Source organism: Lagenorhynchus albirostris, chromosome 9 (assembly GCF_949774975.1).
Source record: "Lagenorhynchus albirostris chromosome 9, mLagAlb1.1, whole genome shotgun sequence".
NCBI lineage: Eukaryota > Metazoa > Chordata > Mammalia > Artiodactyla > Delphinidae > Lagenorhynchus > Lagenorhynchus albirostris.
Window position 1 is genome coordinate 50,804,501 of NC_083103.1, and position 21,740 is coordinate 50,826,240.

General features: G+C 49.3%; 1 protein-coding gene and 1 long non-coding RNA gene across 3 annotated transcripts in view; one reads left to right on the top strand and one right to left on the bottom strand.

The window, feature by feature from the left end:
- FCHSD2 (FCH and double SH3 domains 2) overlaps positions 1–5,124 on the bottom strand; it is a 293,011-nt gene extending 287,887 nt beyond the window's left edge. For both annotated transcript variants that reach the window (XM_060159945.1, XM_060159944.1), the window contains exons 1-2: positions 4,724–5,124; positions 2,854–2,951 (exon numbers count right to left, since the gene is read on the bottom strand). In XM_060159945.1, coding sequence (XP_060015928.1) covers positions 2,854–2,951; positions 4,724–4,744 — 119 coding nt within the window. In that variant the 5' untranslated portion in view covers positions 4,745–5,124. The remainder of the gene's footprint in view (positions 1–2,853; positions 2,952–4,723) is intronic.
- Positions 4,842–20,936, top strand: LOC132526109 (uncharacterized). The gene is made up of 3 exons (XR_009542456.1): positions 4,842–4,926; positions 18,358–18,494; positions 20,799–20,936. It is a non-coding gene; the product is annotated as an uncharacterized LOC132526109 (long non-coding RNA).
- The last annotated feature ends 804 nt before the right edge of the window (positions 20,937–21,740 follow it).

Here is a 21,740-nt window from a genome sequence, read left to right on the forward strand (position 1 = left end):
TAATACAAAGAAAAACACACTGACTCCTTTAAAATAATAAAGAATCCATGAATCCTTGGAGCACCAACAGTCTCTGTATTTACATATTATATATAAATACAGATATACTCTACATCAAATAGCCACAGTACATTTTAAAGTGCCTACATGAATCAAATTAAAACACAAGCTCAACAGACACCACTACAGCCACCTACAAACAGAGCTTATAAAATATCTCACTTAAACACAAATAAGCTGCATGTAAATATAACCAGTTACATTCATTTAACAATTCTGCCAGCTGTTTACAAAGGGTACAAATATACAAAAATGAATAAGACTTAGCCTCTGACTTCAAGGAATTCACATGAGGGGGGAAGCCAGAAGCATGCACAAAATCAAAATTCTTTGAGATCACAGAGAAGATCAAACTTGCAAACTTAGTGGTAACCAGAATTTGTCAGATGAAAATTAGGAGGGCACAAAAGCATGAATGTCGAGAATACAATTAGATAACCAGAAGTCCTAAGTGGCCAGGGCAGGGGGAATAAGGAGAAAGGATATGCATGGGCATGAAATGGTAATAACTAAGCCAGGAAATGAAGCTTGTAGCTTGTACCTAGGTTGCAAAGGGCCACATGTGCTATGACAAAGTGTTTGGTCTTTATCCTGAAGATCACAGAGAACCTGATACGTAATAAACGGTTATTAGAGGGACTTCCCTGGTGGTGCAGTGGTTAAGAATCTGCCTGCCGGGTGGGAGGGAGAGAGATGAAAGAGGGAAGCGATATGGGGACATATGTACATGTACAACTGATTCACTTTGTTATAAAGCAGAAACTGGCACACCATTGTAAAGCAATTATACTCTAATAAAGATGTTAAAAAAAAAAAGAATCTGCCTGCCAGTGCAGAGGACACGTTTAAGCTCTGGTCCAGGAAGATCCCACATGCCACAGAGCAACTAAGCCCGTGTACCACAACTACTGAGCCTGCGCTCTAGAGCCCGTGAGCCACAACTACGGAGCCCACATGCCACAACTACTGAAGCCCACGAGCCTAGAGCCCATGCTCCGCAACAAGAGAAGCCACCACAATGAGAAGCCCGGGCACTGCAAAGAGTAGCCCCTGCTCACCACAACTAAAGAAAGCCCATGCACAGCAACGAAGACTCAACGCAGCCAAAAATAATAATAATTAATTAATTAATTTTTTAAAAAAAGAAAATAAATAAATAAACAATTATTAGAAAGTTAACTGGTAACAACGTGGAAAACAGATTTAAAAGGAGAGATTGGGAGGTGGAAGATATGAGAACACTACAGTAATAATTAGGATATTACCGCAACAACGCTAGTGAAATGTGATGAAGTCAGAAATAATACAAACAACTAAACAGTAGCAACAGGAGCAGCAATCTACATCAACTTAGCAGTGACGTGTCCATGTGGCTGACCGTAAGTCAAGGTACAAGCAACAGGGGAAATAGAGAATATGCAAACAAGAGGTCTTTTGAACATAATCAAAAGGACTTAATGACTACTGACTATCCATACCCCACAGAGGATCTTTACTTACAAACGAATTTTGCCTTCCTAAACTGCTAAAATATAAAATACCTTCATTCACTTAATAAATATTAAAAGCTTAATTTGTAACCATATGAAAAGTTTCAGGTGTCTTGCACAGGAATTATTTAAGTCTAAAAATTTCCCTGTGTCCACAAGAAAAACAAAGAAACAAATGCAGAATTAAAATAGAGTAGTTTTCACCTGAAACTAACACAACATTGTTAATCACCTATACGCCAATATAAAATTAAAAGTTAAAAAAAAATAGAGTAGTTTTCAGTCAGAAAACAATGATCTTGGTATATCCAAGTTTGGATGAGTCTAAATTAATATGCCTTAGAAACCCTGAAAAGATACGTAAATAGTAGAAATATTAATTTAGTATCTAAATTAAATATGGGGGGGAAAAAGGAACTCTAAGTAAAAATCTTTGGGCTACGAACAATTCAGCTATCCAAACACATATAGTTTTATTATAATAACATATAGTTAATATTTTTCATGAAACCAACATGAGGTTGTGCACCACAGGAAAAAATAAGTAACTGATGAGGCTTACAGACCCAATTCCAATTTAATAAATGTATTAATAAAGGGAAATAATTGTAGCGACTCTGTTTCAACATGCAAATCATTTTCCTTTACAAAAATGTTTGTTAAACTGTCAGTTTGTACTATAGGATTGTTAAAACAGTGGTGTTTCTTTCAATAAAATGAGTCATGATTACTTCTATAAAGAAAGACATTGACTTTCACAAGGCTGGCAAGATGTCTTATCTTTTTAATTAGAAGTTATCTTGAATAGGGATACAAGTCACTTTAATGATAAAATATGATAAACACATTTCCCACTAAATTTAATGTTCAAAGACAAAGTTATATTTATCATGTTCTAATAATCATCTGAGATTGACTGGCTCACCCCCAGATATTAACCATTAACCATGTGTCAGTTTAAAATTCCACGTGAAATCGTTAAGGTCAATAAATGTAGAAAGAAATTTAGCAGAAAAATTATTTAAATAAGAATTTCTATTTCAGTGATTATAATCTGACTGATAAATTTGTAAGAACCTTGTTTTTTCATAATAGTATGTGTAGGTTATAGGTTTCTCCACTAAAGGAAAAAAGTTTGTATTGTGTTAATTCCAGTTATAATTTCTAGCTGAGTCAAAGCTCTAACAGCCTTAAAGCAGGAAATCCAAAAGGAAATTCCATCATCAGTTCCTGGGGCTTGGTAATGCAAAGGTTGTTTGAAATAGAGATACAGAAATTCTCAAACTATTTACTATAACCTTACCTCATATCTTCAAGCAAATCACATTCTGCTTGATGTTTGGCTTGAAGTTTTGTCATCTGCTCAACTTGAATGTTTTTCAGTTCTTGTGTAACTTTCACCTAAAATATACCATATATTTATGAGGCCTTATTACAACTTTAACAATTAAAAAAATTACTTGAAAATACGAAATACTTGTCAGAATATATAACTCTTACTTGCCTTTCCCCTGAGGACCATAAACCCATTATTAGCCACATAATTTTGTTTACTGCAGATAATTAATGAAAAAACTAGCTAAAACAACCTGAAGCAGAGGCTAAATGAAAGTACACGAGTATAAAAATTACAGATTAAAGAGGTGCAAAATAAACTGCCAGTCATTTCATTTCATGTACAAGCTCAATACATATCCAGGTCTTTAAAAGAGTCTGTCTTCTATTTCTTCCAAAAAGGATACAAAGACATTAAAACATCAGGAGAGGTGAGCAGAGTGTAGATGGGAGAAGTGGGCATAAGAATGCCTAGATATCTCATGACCGAAACTTACACAATCATGAAATTATATGCATGAATCAACTACTTAAATTATTCCATAATGGCTACGAGAAGCACACTCTCAGGATGATGCCCTCGACTTGCTGGACAGCACATCAAATCACAATCTCTTTCTCACAAAGGAGAAAGCAAAAGTGACCTTCCAGCATATGCAGTGCTTTTAAGCCACCACAGCAAGCCGGTCCCCGTGGCGTTTCCACTTCAAACAGCTAGAACAGTATATGCAAACCGGCCAGTGCCTCGCCCGCCAGGCCGGGATCCAGGTTACAGTGGGCCTGGAACCCCCATGGCCGAAGCAGGGCCACTGGAGGGGTAAGGGTACGTGTGTGAAAGAAAAAGACTCACTTAACCGGAGAACCCGGGTTAAGAAAGAGAAAAAAGAGGGAGCAGACACGAATGAGTTAGGCATTCAGCAAATGTTTGCCCACAAGGGGAGGATAGAACAGCCTCCTCCACCCAGAGGAGACACTCAGTAACCATCTGCAGGATTGAAAAGACAAGGACACAGCCTCAGTCCCTGGGAAAACTGGGAGGGGGACATTGAAACAGTTCTGGAAAGACGAAGCGGGGAAGCTGCTGACAAGCCCGGAGCACCCGTCACTCCGTCACTCCCACCCGAAGCCTAGATCACGGCTCACACGCCAAGCACGGCCCGGTTCTCTCTCTCCTGGGGACAGAACCACCACCTTCCTCGCCCCCTAGTCGGAGGGGCGGGGCAGGAATGGGGAAGAGAAAGACAGAACCGCTCAATGCTTAATTTCTTGTTTTCCCTTGGGGTGGGGGTGACTATTGCGACTTCTCTTCGGTTGCCCAGTGGGAAAAGCGAGCCAAACATTAAGGCTAGGCTGGAAACAAATTCCCTGTAAATTTGCCAATGGGGGAGGGTGGCGACAAGCGGGCGGAGGGCTCAAACCTGGTGCAGACTAAACAATCACACAAGCAAAAGGCTCTGCAAGCTGCAGGGGCTCCCCCGCCTCCCCTCGGTGCAGCCCCGAGAAAGCACTTTGCAGAGAGCAGCACTGCCATGCGCGCTCGCTCTCTCTCTCACACACACATAACACATGCACACACGCACACCCGAAACTCTTGTGAAATGTCTGGGGATGGGGGGGTCTACCGAGCGGTGGAGGGGACGAGCCCTGGCCGCCCCTCCGACGCGAAGGCACCAAACGCGCGCCCCCCGCCAGGAGCCGGCGGCAACTCAGTGACAAGCCCGAGACGACGGTGGTCACGGCCCCTTGCGCAAAGGGGGAGGGGGCGCAGTGGTCGCCCCAGCCGCGTTCCTTGTACGCATCCCCCCCAAAACCTCAAAGACCCCCAGCTGCATTCTCACCTTCCTCGGCGGCGGCTGCATGATGCTGAAGGGACATCAATCTTCCTCCGACGGCGGCGTAAGTGAGGAGGGGAGGAGGAGAGCCAAGAGGAGAAGGCCGCCCAGCGAGCGGGGTGTGCTTGTGTGTTTAAGGAGAGCCTGAGAACGAGGACTCGCCCCGGAGGGAGCAAGGCCGGCGGATAGCAGGACAACCGGGTCCGAGGGTGAGTGTGAAGAGAAGGAGGAGAAGCGCCGAGAAGGCCTGGGCTCCGGCGGCCCTGGGGGTGTGTGAGGCAAGGAGGCGGAGACCGCGAGGGGGCGGGGGCCCGGGTGCGGGGGCGCAGGCTCTCCCAGCTCGCCGAGCGGCTCTTGAGGAGCACCCCAGTCGTCCGGTTCCCTGCTCGCCGCGGCTATCCACCCGCCGCCGATTCCGCGGCTCCTCAGACGCGGCCCCCCCCCGCCCCCACTCAGGCAGCCTGGCCCTCGCTGGGCCCAACACCCCCGCCCGGCCGGGGGAGGTGGAAGGCGGCGCCGCACTCTCCGCTTGGGTTCCTCCACTCAGGCCGCGGGAATTTCCGGCCCCAGCGCGTGGCGCAGCGCCCCGCTCCGGCGGCGGAGGGAATAGCTTAGGCCAGAGCTGGGTTCGAGGGGCCGGGCCTGGCTGCAGGGAGGGAGCGTGGCCGCGGCGCGGAGCTCCGTATCGCGGCGGGGGACGGGGGGAGCTAACGGATCGGTCGGCGAATGAAAGGGGTAAAAATGCTACCGCAGCACGAAAATCCCCCAGTTCTCTCCGAGAATGGCACGTTCCAAACGCCTCCTGTTGTCCCTCCCCCACAGTGGGAGCCAGCTGGGGGCTTCCCGCGCGCTTTCCCGCCAGCCGCGGCGCGCGCCCCCGGTTGGGGGCGCGCACGTGGGCGGGAGAGGGCTTTGCGCCGACGCACGCGCATAAGGCGCTCCTGCGGGATTGTGTGTGTGTGTGTGTGTGTGTGTGTGTGTGTGTGTGTGTGTGTGTGTGTGTGTGTGTGTGTGTGTGTGTGTGTGTGTGTGTGTGTGTGTGTGTGTGTGTGATAATGGGGGGACAGTAGGAGAGTCCCGTTTTTTGCTTCTCTGTCCTCCAACACCCCTCTCCCTTCGGGCGGATGAGCCTGGCCGATCTAGGCACCAAGGAGCGAGCGTGGACTAGTCCTTTCGCGGCGGCCGAGGGTGCCTGGCTTGAGGGAGGGCGTCTAGTTGCCCTGAAAAGAAAAAATCGGTTCCCTGCTACAGGGCGTCCAAGTCAAAGAGTGTGGACTGCGTGCTACAGGACCATGAGGTTGTTAAGGCCAGGATCCCCATTTCACAAATGGGAGGCAGAGGAGTGGAGACCTTATGAAGGTTACACAGCAGGACTAGAATCTCTGGGTAACTAAGTGTTCTCTGGGTTATAGAGAAACAGGTGCCGATGACAATCATGAGGAAAAATAAAGGAGGCAGCAGGGGCAATAGAGGAAAGCTCTTGAATGGGAGTCAGGACCTCTTGGTGCCAGTTCACTCTGCCTGCCCTTGGCTGGCTGGGTGAGCTCAGGCTTCCTCATCTCCCTGTGAGGATGTTCTGGGCGGCTCTCCCCACCCCAACTTCCTCCTCTATCCAGACCATCTTGGGGTAGGGATATCAGCCTCCCTTGAGGTCCTTAGAATGAAAATACCTCTTCCAGAGCCATAGGGCTGTGTGAGCTGTGTGAAGGGTGAATTAGATCAACCAAGTTTTATCAGAAGTTGGGGTCTCAAACACCTATTCTCAGAAGTATGGTCAGGCAAAAGAGGAAGGTGAGTGAAGCTTGGAGAGACCCAAATAAGTTGTCCAATGCCACTTGGCCAGAAACTGGGAAGATGGAACAACCTAGGTTGTTTACATTGTTAGCCTAGATTCTTGTATAGGAAGGCGGTAGAATCAGAGCTATGCTTGAGTCAGATTAATCTGTATAGGAATTAGGAGACCAGGCTTGCTATTCCTGGTTTCCTTGAAGCCATTCAAAAGTGCACCCTTTATCAGAGTCCTCAATTACTATCAGGGAAGGCCTGAGGCAAGGGAGCAGGTGGCTGGAGGCCCAGCTCCCTGATAGATGTGGGGCTGCCAGCTGGAGGTAGCCAGGCTGGGCTCCAGTCTCAGTTCCACCACCAATTCACTGTGAAGTGTTGACCTAGTCAGTTCACCTCTTTCAACCTTTATTACCTCACTTGTAAAAATGGAATCTAATACCAGCCTCACAGTCTTGTATTAAATAGAATTTCTCCCACCATGTGGCCTGGCACATAGTGCTCAATAAATGCTTTCTGATTCATCCTTTATTCAAAAAATATTTGCTAAGGTCCTGCTTTGTGCCAAGACTTGGGCCAGACACTGGGGACACAAGGATGAGCAAGAAAGAATCAGCCTGGGCCTTCACCATAGCTGAGTTCCAGACTAACCATTCCATGAATGACACCGGGCTAGTGGCAGGAAGGGGTAACAGTGCTTGCCCAGATGTGTCCTGCACACAAAAGGTGCTTAACAAAGATTTGCTGAATCCTAGTCCTGGGTGCAGCTAGTCTGGCCCAGAAATTATCCTCCCTTCAGCTCCCTATACTGGAAGTGAGCACTGGGGGTATAAAGGTGCTGGTTGTTGGGAGACTTGGGATCCAGCCTCTATCACTGGTCTGCTGGGCCTTCTCTGGGCCTTGGTCCCCAATTGCAGGGTAAGGTAAGTGAATGAGCCTGGAACTTAGTAGGCTCTTCACAGCTGAAGTCAAACCCTGGGGCTTTATTTTATGGATTTAGGAGGGTACCCTCCACCTGATTTGCCATTATTCTGAAACCAGGAATGGCATTGACTTTCTGGAATGATTTCTGGAATGATTATGCAGGTGTTATAAAAAGCTAATGGGCGGGACTTCCCTGGTGGCGCAGTGGTTAAGAATCCGCCTGCCAATGCAGGGGACATGGGTTCGATCACTGGTCCAGGAAGATCCCACATGCTGCAGAGCACCTAAGCCCATGCGCCACAACTACTGAGCCTGAGCTCTAGAGCCTGCGAGCCACAACTACTGAAGCCCACATGCCTAGAGCCTGTGCTCCACAACAAGATAAGCCACCACAATGAGAAGCCCACACACCACAACGAAGAGTAGCCCCCGCTCACCGCAACTAGAGAAAGCCCACGCGCAGCAACGAAGACCCAATGCAGCCAAAAATAATAAATTAAATAAAATTTATTTAAAAAAGAAAGCTAATGGGCAACACCAAATGGGCTTACCTGTTAACTGCTTTCTCAAAAAATGTGGTTTCTGGGACTTCGCTGGCAGTGGATAAGACTCCATACTCCCAATTCAAGAGGCCTCGGTTTGAACCCTGGTAGGGAACTAAATCCCACATGCATGCCACAACTAAGAGTTTGCGTGCCATAACTGAGAAGCCCACATGCCGCAAGTAAGGAGCCCTGGAGCCGCAACTAAGACCCAGTGCCGGGACTTACCTGGTGGTCCAGTGGTAAAGAATCCACCATCCAATGCAGGGGACATGGGTTCGATCCCTGGTCAGGGAACTGAGATCCCACATTGCCACAGGGCAACAAAGCCCGTGCGCCACAACTACTGAGCTCGAGTGCCTCAACGAGAGCCCGCATGCCGCCAATGACAGAGCCCATGCGCCACAACTAGAGAAAGAAAACCCGCACGCTGCAGCTAGAGAGAAGCCCGCATGCCACAACGAAGAGCCCACACTCCAAGGACAGATCTCGCATGCCTCAACAAAGATCCTGCGCGCCACAGCTGAGACCCCATGCAGACAAAAAAAAAAAAAAAAAAAAAGGAAGGTGACCCAGTGCAACCAAATAAATAAATAAATTTGTTTTAAATGTGGTTTCTTTTAAAATGTGTCTAATATTTACCAAGTGCCTTTTCCAAACCCCAAACTTTTATATTACTTTTCCAAGCTAATCTTCACTGTAATCCTATGAGAGAGTATTGTTTTCTTCATTTTACAAATGAGGAACCAGAGGCTCAGTGAAAATAAGTGACTTGCCCCGAAGTGATGGATTTGGGACGAGAACCTAGTTCTCCTGTTCGCCTCTATGAGGAATGTTCAAAGGAATTGGGAGAGTTCACCCAGGAAAAAAGGAGACTCAGGAGGATACAATCTGTATGTTCCAAACTCCACAGGGATGGGGAAGGAGATTCCTGTGACATGTAAGCCTGATGAAAGTGTACCCTTTGAACCAGGCTGGGGACTTCCAGAGCCTTGCTCCTTCAATGCAGGCAAGCACTGTGTTACCAGTAAGATCTCTTGAGATTCTTTGGGGGAAATGCCACAAAGCTTTCCTGTGACCACAGAGCAGCATGCACTGTGGCCCCAGAGACCAAACTGAAACAGGTCTCAGCTGCATCTAAGGAAGGAGGTTTTCCAGGCAGAGCTGCCCCTGGAGGGGGTGAGCTCCTCCATCCCTGGGTCTGTGCAGGCAGGTGCTGGCTCCCTTCCATCAAGGAGGCCACAGATGGGATTCTCACCCTGGGAAGGAATTGATAACAGCTACCATTTATTTCGCCTCTTCCACGTTTCAAGCGTTGAACTAGGCATGTTATTTACACTGTTTCTACACCCTCACAACAACCCCTAATGATACATATGACCCATTTCACAGATTTCACAAACTGAGGCCCAGAAGTGAAATGACCTACCCAAGGTCACACAGCTGGGCCAGGAGAGCCAGGCCTGGCCCCTGGCTACCTCTGGCTCTGAAGCTGTGCTCTCCCTCCAGCATGCATGCTGCTATGAAGTCTCCTGGAAGTAATGTGATTCTAAGTTTAAGTCAGAGCCAGGACTGAAAGTTGGCCTGGAGCAGATACAAGAGTGGGCACTGGAAGACGAGCTATTCCAAAATTCCACAGGGCTCCTGGGAGAAACCTCAGGGAGGCAAAATATGCAGCAGCACTTGAGCGTGGCTAGAATGTGAACAGCACCCCACCCTACCCTGGTCCAGAATGGACACCCGCAACAGGTTGGCACTCCATCCAAGGCTTTCTCCAGAGAAGATGGCCACCATCCCATCTGCCCATTCTGCACCAAGGCACCCCTTACCCTTCCTGCAGCTGGGATTCAAAGCCCCCTCTACTCCCTTTCGTGCTCTGTCATTATCCCCCACTCACATTGTCATGGGCTGCTCGGGAATACCTGTCAGCCCATCCAGATGCCAGCTGTCCCCTGCCTGAGCCCCACCACCCCGACCTGGGGATGATGCTGCAGACCATGCAGCCTGTGAACCCCACCCCCATTCACTTCCTTTCTACCCTAGTCATCTTTCACCCTCCACCTCCGTCCCCCACACACATACTGGCCTTTGCTTCTGCCTGAGGTGATCTCTCAACACAGGCCTCTGGTCAGCCTGTTGTAGGAATGTGCCTGTCTCCTCCACTGGTCAGCTCTGCAGACAGAGAATCACAGCCCACTGGAGTGAGGCTTCAAGATCTGTGGCCACAAGAAGAGGGCAGAGGCTCTCCCTAGGCCACAAAGTCACTTTGTGGCAGAACTAGACCTTGGATTCCATCCAGCATCAACAAGCCCCTCATTCTGGGCTCAGTTGTAAGCAGGTCTTTAGGGTGAGACCCAGGCCCTGTACTCCAGCAACTCCCAATCTCAACACATGGACCAAAGGTATAACAGTAAGTCCAGGTCATGCAAGGCAGCCCAGGAGAGCCGGGTAGCAGGGATCTAAGGCCAGAGGTGAGTTCCCGAGAGGCAGGCACTGGGGCAGGGAATTACGTGGTCAGCTGGTGCCCCTGTCAGGGAGTGTTACAGCTTGGATGGGGGGTCAGGGGACAGTTCCAGGGCTACAGTAGGAGCTAAGAGTCACATGATTTTGACATCAGGGGGCAGGAAACCACGGGTCTAGTGCTATCTTTGCCAGGCACTTGCCGAGTGTGACCTTTGGCACATTGCAAATTCTGGCCTGTGTTCCTCCTAGGGGGGTGGGTGCAGTTTAAATGAAATAACGGGTACATGATCTGCAAAAGGCTGGGGAGCTATGTAAGCAAGTGACTACTCACCCTGGGATACATTAAGGAAGGCTGAATGACTGCCACGTGGGATGCTGACCGAGGCTTCCCACTGGGAGCTGCACTGCGATTACAGTTCTGTGAAGCTAGGACCAATGGGTAAAACAGTCAGGTTTGGGTGCAGGGGTAACATCACAGGGATTTGGGGTCAGGCACACCTGGGTTAGATGTCCACCTCCTCCCCTGCCAAGCTTTGGGTTCTTGACCAAGTCCTGAAACCTCTTTTAAGCCAAGTTTCCTTGTCCATAAAAGGGGAATAATGATTCTTTGCAGGGCTGTGATGGGAATTAAATGGGAATGTTTATATAAAATGCCTGCAATCATACTGCCTACAAATGTGAGTTTCCTCTGTGCGTACACGTGTTTTCCTTCAGCTTCCCTTCATTTTGTTCTGGTTTTGTTTGCAAATTAAAAAAATAATAATAAAACACAAAAAGAGGAATTCCCATGGGAGGAGGTTAAGCTCAGCTACAGTCCTGGTTTTATCCTGACTCACCGTGAGGACCCGGGAAGTCCCTGCCCTCCCTCAGCCTTCATTTCCTCGTCTGTAGCACTGGGGCTTCCCAGCCTGGAAGGCATGGGACGCTACCCATCTGTGAGCCTCTTCCATGGAGAAGACCCTCCAGGCTAAGCTGGAGGATGGGGGTCAGGCAGAGACCAGGGGAGGGAGTTGGAGTTGTCGGGGAGGGACAGCAGGATGGGAAGGTGGCAGCTCTGTAACCACTGTGCGCTGACCTGTGGAGGGAGCAGGCCCTGCTCAGCTTAGAAAGCCTGTTGCTTATTTTCCCACAGCCTGCCCAGTTAATGCCAAAACAAAACATGCTTGCCTGCTCCCTGCTGGAGGGCAGTAGGCCAAAATGAGTGTCCTGGAGGGCTGGCAGATGCCCTGGCATTCTGCCTCCTCCCTGGGCACCCACCCTTCCCCTGTCTGCAACACATCCATCCACATACCACATCCTGTGGCCTGGGCGAGCTCAGCACCACTCTCAACAGAAGTTGACCCAGTGTAAGGAGAGAAGCTTCCCCAGGACCTGTACTCCCCCCTCTGGTTTTCAGCCCTCCTAAATGGACACATCCAACCCCTAAACCCACCTGTCTTCACAGTAGCCTTGGCCCCAACATGGGATCTAATTCTTGCCATGCTGCTGCAGGCAGAGCGCGTGGCATCAGAACGCTGGGAGCTGCTATCAGCTGCTATGGGAGGAAATTCCCTGGCTCAGGAAAGCTCTTCCAGCGGAAGGGAGCAGGTGGTGAGTCTCCTTGAAGAGACAGACACTGCCAACACTGTAGGCAGAGCCAATCCTGGGGTAAGAAGCATTAAATCCACCACCCCCACCTTCTCTCTGATGCTTGTCTACACTGGGTACAGTAATAATAATAGCTTGTACTTTATAATAGCTACTATGTGTCAACGCTTCACATAAATAATTAATTTAATTCTCACAACAACTTTGGAGTAGGTAATATTATTAGCCCCATTTTACCCTACGCTTGCTAAGGGTAAAGCAAACTAAGATTTGTACCCAATTAATCAGGCTCCAGGGTCTGTGCTGTTATCTGATATGCAAATATGCCACCAGAAAATGTTATTTCCTATAAAACTCAGTTCCAAATTTGGAATGTGGCAAGATGCTTGTCCTAGTATCCTAGAATCCAAGCATTTTCCGAGACTTGCCTGAGCTGAGAATCACCTAGGGGTACCTGTTTAAAACACAGTACCTTCATCCCCTCCTCTGAGGATTCAGTAATCTTCATGTGGGAAGAGAGGCAGTGCCTGACATGTGGAAATTTCCCATAAATATTTGTCAAATGAATGAATGCCCCTACCTTCTCTGAGCCTCTGCTCATCTCTAAAATGGGGTCACAGTTACCCACTCAGTCTGATCTCCAAATGTGGCTGTGTGCTGAGTCACTGTGTGTATCTGCACAAGCTTTGCTTAGGTGTGAGGAGTTATTTACAAGCTCACACCCCTGGCTCCTAATGACAGCTGTAATAATAATAGCTAACATTTCTTACATGCTTATGGAGTACCAGGCACAGCTCTGAGGGCTTTGACTATGTTAACGCATTGATTCTCACAACACCAATTATCCTGACTTTCAGGATGGGGAAACTGAGGCTCAGAGAGGTTAAGTAACTTCCCCATGATCACACAATTAGAAACAGGATTGGAACTCCAGTGTCCAGATGGTTAACCACTCTGCCATAGTTTCTGGACTCACCCAGCCCCTCCTCTTGAGAACTGGGCTGCCAAACTTTCATTGAGCAAATGGTTGCTGCACCTGTAGTATTCAAGGAGGGGAGAATGAAAAATTGAATAGGAGCTATAGGAGTTCCCTAGTGGTGCAGCGGTTAAGAATCCACCTGCCAATGCAGGGGACATGGGTTCAAGCCCTGGTCCGGGAAGATCCCACGTGCCGCAGAGCAACTAAGCCCATGCACCACAACTACTGAGCCTGCGCTCTGGAGCTGGCGAGCCACACCTACTGAGCCCACGTGCCACAACTACTGAAGCCCGTGAGCCTAGAGCCCGCAAGCCACAGCTACTGAGCCTGCATGCCACAACTACTGAAGCCCGTGAGCCCAGAGCCCATTCTCTGCCACAAAGAGAAGCCACCGCAATGAGAAGCCCGCGCACTGCAATGAAGAGTAGCCCCCGCTCACTGCAACTAGAGAAAGCCTGTGCAGCCAAAAAATAAATAAATAATTTTTTAAAAATACAGGAGCTATGTTGTGACCACCTAGAGGGGTACGATAGGGAGGGTGGGAGGGAGGGAGACGCAAGAGGGAAGAGATATGGGAACATATGTATAACTGATTCACTTTGTTATAAAGCAGAAACTAACACACCATTGTAAAGTAATTATACTCCAATAAAGATGCTAAAAAAAAAAACAACCCAAAAAAACCAGGAGCTATAGACGGAGAAAAAAGATCTAGCATTGCTCCACTATTGTTTGAGCCTGAGTAAGAAATTCCAAAGCACAGAATCAAAGTGCTATGGTAGTTCCAGGTGCAGAAGTTGCCTCTGTCTAAAAGAGGGGAACTGGAAGGCTGCACCGGAAGTGGGCCTTGAAGCATGGGAGGTGGACACTCCCAGGAAAGGAACAGTGAGAGAGAGCAAAAACTGCAGGCTGGATGGGCCTGAGCCATGTTTAGGAAGAGCTTGAATAGTGAATTCTGGGAAATGAGCCTGCGAAGGTGAACTGTGGCCTTTCGTGGGCGTCCCACTTTGATGTTTGCTTCAAATTTTGAAAACTGATACCCCTTTATGGTGCTTGACACACTCTATAATAGGCATGTGTATTGCCTGTCTCACCCTTCCTATCAGTGCTCCCCATTCCCATAGATCTCTGGGAGAAGATCTTATTTGTCACTGTATCCCCAGCACCTAGGACAAGGCATCCTAGATGGATGGATTTGAAGGCCTGAAGACCGCGAGGTTTACCAGAAGTGCAACATTAAGTATGGGCAGCCAGGTAACAGAAGAGAAGGCCCAGTACAGCACCCTAAGGGAGGGTGTGCCTGAGGGCCTACTCAGGCCTATCGTCTGTTTATGTTGAGCCCTCTGTTCTCATACGTTGCACTGGGCTAGTGACTTCACTGCTGTTCCTCCCAGGAGGAGGCTTATGAGTGCATGGACCACAAAGAGAGGCTGGGTGGGTCTGAAGGACAAGGCACCTTGGGCTGGGTCACATTAACTCCAGTGCCTTTCCTCCCTGTATATTGGGCACTCAGCTTGGGGTCTCTGTTAAGAGCCTGGGTCAAGCTCTAAGTCAGACTAACCAGTTTGAATTTTGGCTCTGCTGCTTTCTAGCTATGTGGTCTTAACTACATAATCTGGATACTGCTTTTCTCACACTGGCCCTGTGACCCCAGGCGCAGCTCTCACTTTCTCTGAGTCTCAGGCACTGTGTAGGCTGGGATGGTTACCCTTGAGACCCCTGTGGCTCTGTCATTCACTAGGTCACCAGACAGTGCTTTCTAGATGGTAGCAATATGAATGTAAAGGTGAAGTTTGGTCTTTTCTCTCTGGGGCAGTAAGAAAAACCTCCAACCCAGCACTGATCACAGAGAAATGACTGGGTCAAGGCCAATGAATATCTCTCTTCCAGATATTCTATCTGGGTGACAATTTTTCAGGCGTATCTGGGGATTGTTATTCTCTATTTGCACCTCAACCCAGACCCTCAGTCCTGCAGGAGGTTGATCCCTGTGGGCTGCATCACAAGACCCCCTTGCCAACTGGCTTCCACTTGGGTTTGGACAATGAGAAACGACAGGAGACTGGAGGATGACAGGAGAAAGTGGTTGGGCTATTTCTCCCTCTGCTCCTTCCCCACTCCCTCCTTGATCCCATTTCTGCCAGGCAGCCCTACCCCTCATCGGGATCTGGTGATGTGATTCCTGCCCCTCCTTTCAGCCCTAGTCTCTGGGTGGGTGCCTCACCATCTTTTATTTGTTCCCTTAACCTGCCCACACCTCAGTACAGCAGTCCCTTCATTAAGTGTCTTCGTTTGAACCGTTACAGGTGAATTGCTTCCTGCTGGCCTCCTGACTAATACAGGACCCTCCAGTATTATGCTAAGTGAAATAAGTCGTACAGAGAAAGACAAATACTGTATGATATCACTTATACGTGGAATCTAAAAAGTATAACAAACTGGTAAAAATAACAAAAAAGGAACGGACTCACATACGTAGAGAACAAACTAGTGGTTACCAGTGGGGAGAGGGCATGGGGAGGAGCTATATAGAGATAAGGAGTAAGAGATACAAACTGTTATGTATAAAATAAGCTACAAGGGTGGAATATAGCCAATATTTTATAATAACTATAAATGGAGTATAACCTTTAAAAACTGGGAATCACTATATTGTATACCTGTAACATATAATATTGTACATCAGCTATACTTCAGTTTAAAAAAAATGAAATAGACTACCAAAAAAAATACGGGACCCTCCACCTAGATCTGCCTACTTGGCTCAGTCAGGCCAAGACTTTCCCCAGAACAAAGACCCAACCAGCCTGACCCAGGAACAGCCCTCCCATTCACCTGCTCTAGGGCAGACATGTGCAATGTGGCTTCTTTGAGGGCCCCAGGGTCTGATTCTGACCATCAGTCCTAAATGTACTCTTGTGGGAAGGGTCAGATGGGACAGGGGCACCTGCAGCAAGGCAACAGTGACTAGAACGGTGGACCAAGACCACAGAACAAGACATGCCTTAAGGCAGGGCATGGCCATGCCACCACTCAGGCAGGGTGGGAAGTCAGGAACCTGCTCTGCTCAGAGGAGGCTCCCTGGAGGGCTGGGCAGGGCCTCATCTGGAATCACAGGGTGCTGGAAAGGCAGGGAGGAGAGGGAGGAAAAGCTTATCTCAAGAGAGATTTGAGCAAAGGCTTGGCAGAAGGAAGTGAGATCCCTGAGGGGCAGGGACTTGGTGGGCCACACAGTGGTCAGTGGCAGGTGCCCCTCGGCCTCCCTGGACATGGTGCCTGATGCTGCCCTAGCCTGGAACAGGGTTCGCACCTGAGGACAGGCCTCCTACATTCCCTCCCAAGCTCTCTCACCTCCCTCAGGATTGGACGGCCAGTCACCCCAACTCTTTCACTTCCCTTGCTAACTGCACCTGCGCAGACCGCAGCCATAGCAGGGCCCAGGTTTCAATTCTCATTTCCTCCACACCTCTATAGGCTCCTAAAAAGTTTCAATTCCTCACCAGGGGTTGGGCCTGACACTGATCTAGTTACCCTCAATCCTCTGTCGCTGCCTCCCTGCCAACATTCCTGCCTCTCCCCCAACCCGGCTCTCTCCTACCCTCTGCCCTCCTAAGCAGCTAGAGCGAGCCTTCTAATATGCTACTTTGACCATGCACTCCTCTGCTCAAGACGCTTCTATGGCTCCCCCTGCCCTCCAAATGAAGCCCAGGCTTCTTAACATGACCTTCTAGGCCCTTCACCACATGACTCCTGCTGGACCACTTGACCTCATCTCTCAACCTCACCATTTTAGGTGTCTTTGTTCCAAACACAACATATATATGCACTTCCCTTTGCCTTCAGCCTTTCCTCCTCTTCTCTGCCTGATAAGCTCATATTCATCCTTCAAACCCCAGCTCAAAACCCCTGCTTCTAGAAAACCTTCCTTCTTCCCCCAGGTCAGAATTAGTCCTTATGACTCTGGGTCTCCATAGCCTTGTTCAGATCTTGATGACAGCACTAAGCACAAGCTGACTAGAATACTATTTAGTTATGCCTTTTTCTGAACTCCCCTTCCTTTCAAGTCTCTGGCCCAGCTGGACAGCTTTTTAGCTATATGACCTTGGGCAGGTTATTTAACCTGCTCTGGAGCTCTCCCTGAGCCCCAGGCTGGATTAGGTCTGTTGACAGTTTTTCAGCACCCATATGTACATTGATAACCCATGATTTTGTAACTGTCTCCCACTAGGCTGTGACTATCTCTCTGTTCTCCAGGGACCTCCCCCTCCCACCTCCCTGCTAGCCGGCATGGGCCAGGGCTCTGGACCAGAGAGCACGCCTACACCAGGCCTCACCTGTTGCTGTCCCATGGGCTTTCAGGATGGAAGCTGCCAGATGCCCGGACAGTTTTACTTCCCTCCTGGCTGCAGAATGCTGAGAGCAACTGTCAGACCTTAGGCACTTCCGTTTCACTCAGAGCCAGGCTTCCTTTTCACCCCTTCCGTAGGCAGCAAGCTGACAATGGGGCACAGGCTCTGTACCAGTACCTGGGGAGTGTCATTTCTTCTTGGGAGTTCAGCCCAGACAGCTTTGGTGGTGGACTCCCCCTAAGGACAGTCTCCACCCTTGGAGATTTGTGGCAGGAAAACCTGATTACCCAAAACCCCTGGAGACTGGAGTCTTGACCTCATTTGACCTGTATAGTTGTGAAGTGAAAGGCTTCACATGAGGGAACTCCTGCAGGATCATAAACACACAGAGCCCTTCATGAAACCTGTTCATTTTACAGGTGGGGGAGACTGAGGTCCAAAAAGGGATTTTCCCAGAACAGAAGCAGTGATGTACCAAGGGGCATTTATTTTAGGGAGGTCTGACCTTAACTAAATGGTCCCAACCTGTGTTGCTCTTAAGTGCTTTTGCCTGTGTAATATTGTTTTGTTTTTCTATCTCCCTGCCGCTTCTCTCTGCTGCCTTGGTGAGTGCCAGCCTGCCTGACACCTGCCTGTAACAGCAACCTCACCCCACCATAGCTGCCAATTAACCTTTAAACTGTTGACAACCAGATCGCCAAGGGTGTAAAATTAATGTGTAAAATACGAGCAAATAGACTCAGATCAAGGGCTTGAGAAACATCTTTGGGATATCCAGGGGCCTTTTATGTCTAGAGTCTGGTTTCTGCAGCCTTCCCTTAGCAGAGGAAAGTCACAGCTCTTTATCAATCTTCACCAGCTTACACTTAACCCACATGTGACTCCAGAAGGAAGACAACAGCTTGGTAACTTAACATCCTCCCCAAGGCTGGGAGGGGCATTAAAGACGAGGCAATTCAACCCCATGTCACATTCAGAAATCATTGTCTTCATCTACATTTTTTCTCTCCACAGCCCTTTTTGGACTCACACCGGATACAGTGCTTGGTATATGAGACCCAACAGAGTCTTGTCTTCAAGGAACTCACCACATCGTGAGGGGAGAGACAGACCTGTAAAGAATCCTGCAGTGGAGTGCATCATGTGCCCAGGTGAACAGCTTTCTCAGGGAAGAAGATGCTTCTCAGGGATCGTCACAGATGAATTCACCAATCAGAGATATGAGGGAAGGGCTCCAAGCAGCTTTCTGTATTCATACCACTAGTGCCCACTCTCAAGCAGACCCCTCCTAAGTCAGACTCCCAGACTTCTACACAACACTTTGTGTTTCCCCCAGGCTTTATTCACTCACTTTGTTGGCCAAAAAACTTCCCATGGCCTTCATCTGTGAAGACTCTGTATTGGGCCCTGGGGACTTATGGCCTTGAGGAGCCACCAGCCTGGTGGGGGATGGATGCATGGAGAGCCACACAGCATGGACGTAGTGTGAGGGAGGGAAGGCAGAACTGGAGAGCCAGCAAAGGCACCTGAGCCATTCTGGGAGGTCAGGGAAGACATTCTGCAGGAGATGTATGCCCTCAAATCTGAGATGTGGAATCTCCTTTGACTCTCCTAACACTCCTCTAAGGTGGGTCTTCTTATCCCTATTGTACAAGTGATAAAACTCAGGCCCAGAAAAGGTCAATGCCTTACCTAAGATCACACGGTTAGTAAGTGAGGGGTGGGGCGGGTGTGTTCACTCCTGGGCCCCCAGTTGCAGAGTCAGAGGGTGGCACCACTGGAAGAGCTCGGTCCGCAGGGGTCGGACCAGAGGCGGGACGTTCAGAGGTACACAGGGGGGAGTAGGAGCTGAGAGCCTGGAGCTGGGTGGAACCAGCCGGATATGCCGTCTGCCCATACACAGTGGAGCAAAGGGGAGGACAGGGATACCCAACAGGTCATCAGTTCATGGCTTTGGGACAGCAGAGCTGGCTTAGTCCTTGGACACTATCTCATCCAGACTCCGTTCATCTGAGGCTCATCCAGAGCAATTAATGAGGACATATGGTATCACAGAGGCTGACCCTGGATTAGAACCCAGAGGCCCTAGTCCCTGGCCCAGGGCTCTGTGCACAGCCCTGGCTGCCACTACATCGTTTGATCCAATCTACATTTACTGACATGCACTGCAGATTGGACACTCTTCCGGGCACCATGGGCATCACAGGGATCTTCCCCATCACTGCTGTCAGGAGTTTACAGCTGGAGTGGGGAAGTCAGATCCAGCTTACAGACCTGGACTCCAGGCAGCATGTGGGAAGTGGGGCAGCAGCAGGCATGAACAGAGTGCTGGGGAGTGGGTTGGGGAGGACCTTAATGTCCCAAGAGCCCTGGGCAAGTCCTTGGACCTCGGTTCTCTGGTCTGTTCCCAGAAGGCACTGGAGTCAACAATCTCTGAGGTCTCTCAGTCAGGCCTCTACCCCTCCTTGCCTTTCAAGGGTTGGGAAGTGGGGCTGGGCCAAGCTTCCGGTAGGCTGTGTGGTGGGAGGCAGAGGAAGTGGCTTGAGCCAGACTGGTTGCTCATGTCAGGGCTGACCCATTACCAGCAGGGAGATCACAGAGTCAGTGCTCAGACATCTGGGAGGCACTGGGCAGCCGGGATATTTTTAGAAGGCTACAGGCAGACATGCCCGGAATCCTGGGCGTTCCTGAGCCGAAGAAGCTGGGAGGCCAGCAGAGGGTGAACCAAAAGATGTGGCCCCAGTCCTGGCTCTTACGTCACCAAGGTCAGCTGGCCATCCGTTTTCCCAGAGGCCCGGGCTCAGGCCTATTGTGCTCAAGCTCTGGGTCCCCTGACTTGTCACTGATCTGCCTCCTTCTGGATAGCCAGGTACAGAGCTGTTGCAGGTCCTTAGGGGGAGAATGTATGTGGAACGCTTACTTGGTCTCAATTGATTCCTTCAGCTAGCTCTTTGGGTGCTTTCTCTGGTCCAGGTGAGCTGCTGGGCCCTAGGGATATAGAATAGAAAGGAGGCAACTCTGGAGCGGCTCAGCTCCATTGGGGTGGAGCGGGAGGCTGGAGGTGATGGGAACACAGACAGCAATAACACACTGACATCACTTTGGGGGAGCTTGGGGAGGGGTGGGGGCGGTCTGCTGGTTTCCCAGGGCTGCCACAGGACCAAATGATTATCTGTGGACAAAAATGTAAGCTGCCAGCCAAGGGACAAACTCCGGATTATAACTAAAGGGCGATTATCAGTCCTTTCTAGAGCCATGCCTTTTCCTCTTGCATTATTTCTGAAAGATGATGTCTCAGCATTGGAGTTAAGGGTAAGATGATCTTTTTAGCTTCCCACCTATCTCAACTACCAGAAAAACTGCCCAGTTTGCAGTGGCAGCTCTAACAAACAGATGCTCCTGCCCCCTTCCCCCTACCCTATCCCCACCAATCTCTCTACTTCATTGTATTTCAGATGAAGACCAAAGCCCAGAAAAGGGTATGTCCAGTCCAGGATCCCTCATCAAGACCTCATCAAGGAAGGACTTTGACTTCTGTCTGGAACCTGAAGATTCCCCATGTGATCAAAACCATGGGAAGGACGCTCCCAGGCCTGCCTGTCACAGTGAGAGGGCTGGGGGGCTGGGGCATGGGGCAGGCAGGGGGCAGGAGTCCAGCCCCTCCCTGTGCCCCATCATAATGGGGCATGTCCAGTCCAGGATCCCTCATCAAGGCCTCATCAAGGAAGGACTTTGACTTCTGTCTGGAACCTGAAGATTCCCCATGTGATCAAAACCATGGGAAGGACGCTCCCAGGCCTGCCTGTCACAGTGAGAGGGCTGGGGGGCTGGGGCATGGGGCAGGCAGGGGGCAGGAGTCCAGCCCCTCCCTGTTCCCCATCATAATGGACTCTGCAGTGTAGTCCTGTCTGCTCACCTCCCCAGGATTGTCTGTCCTTCCAGCCCATTTCTCAGACCAGGTTTCTAGCCTTAGTCATGAGAGTCTGCAAAATCTCTACCTGAATTTCAAAATGTTGTACCTTCACTTTAATAATAATCTAAACAAATTGACAGGAGAATATTCTGGCTTGGCTGGAATGCAGAACATCTTATAAAACAGGTGCCAGTGCCCATGTCTGGGTTTATCAGCAAACTGATTCCAAAGAACCCCTATAGTGACCACATTGAACTTCAGTGCAGTGTCTCAAGCTGACATAAATTTGAGACCCACTGCTCTAGCTAAAATGCTTATTTCCTTCCTGCAGGATTCTGGGCAGAGCAAGAAGGCCCTCAGTTGGGATCAGAAGACCTGGGGTTCTAATTTTGTCTCTGTTCCTAGCTCACTGAATAGCCTTGGACAACTCCCTACCCAAGTCTAGGTCTGGGTCTAGGTTTCTTCGTTTGTAAAATAGTTTGGG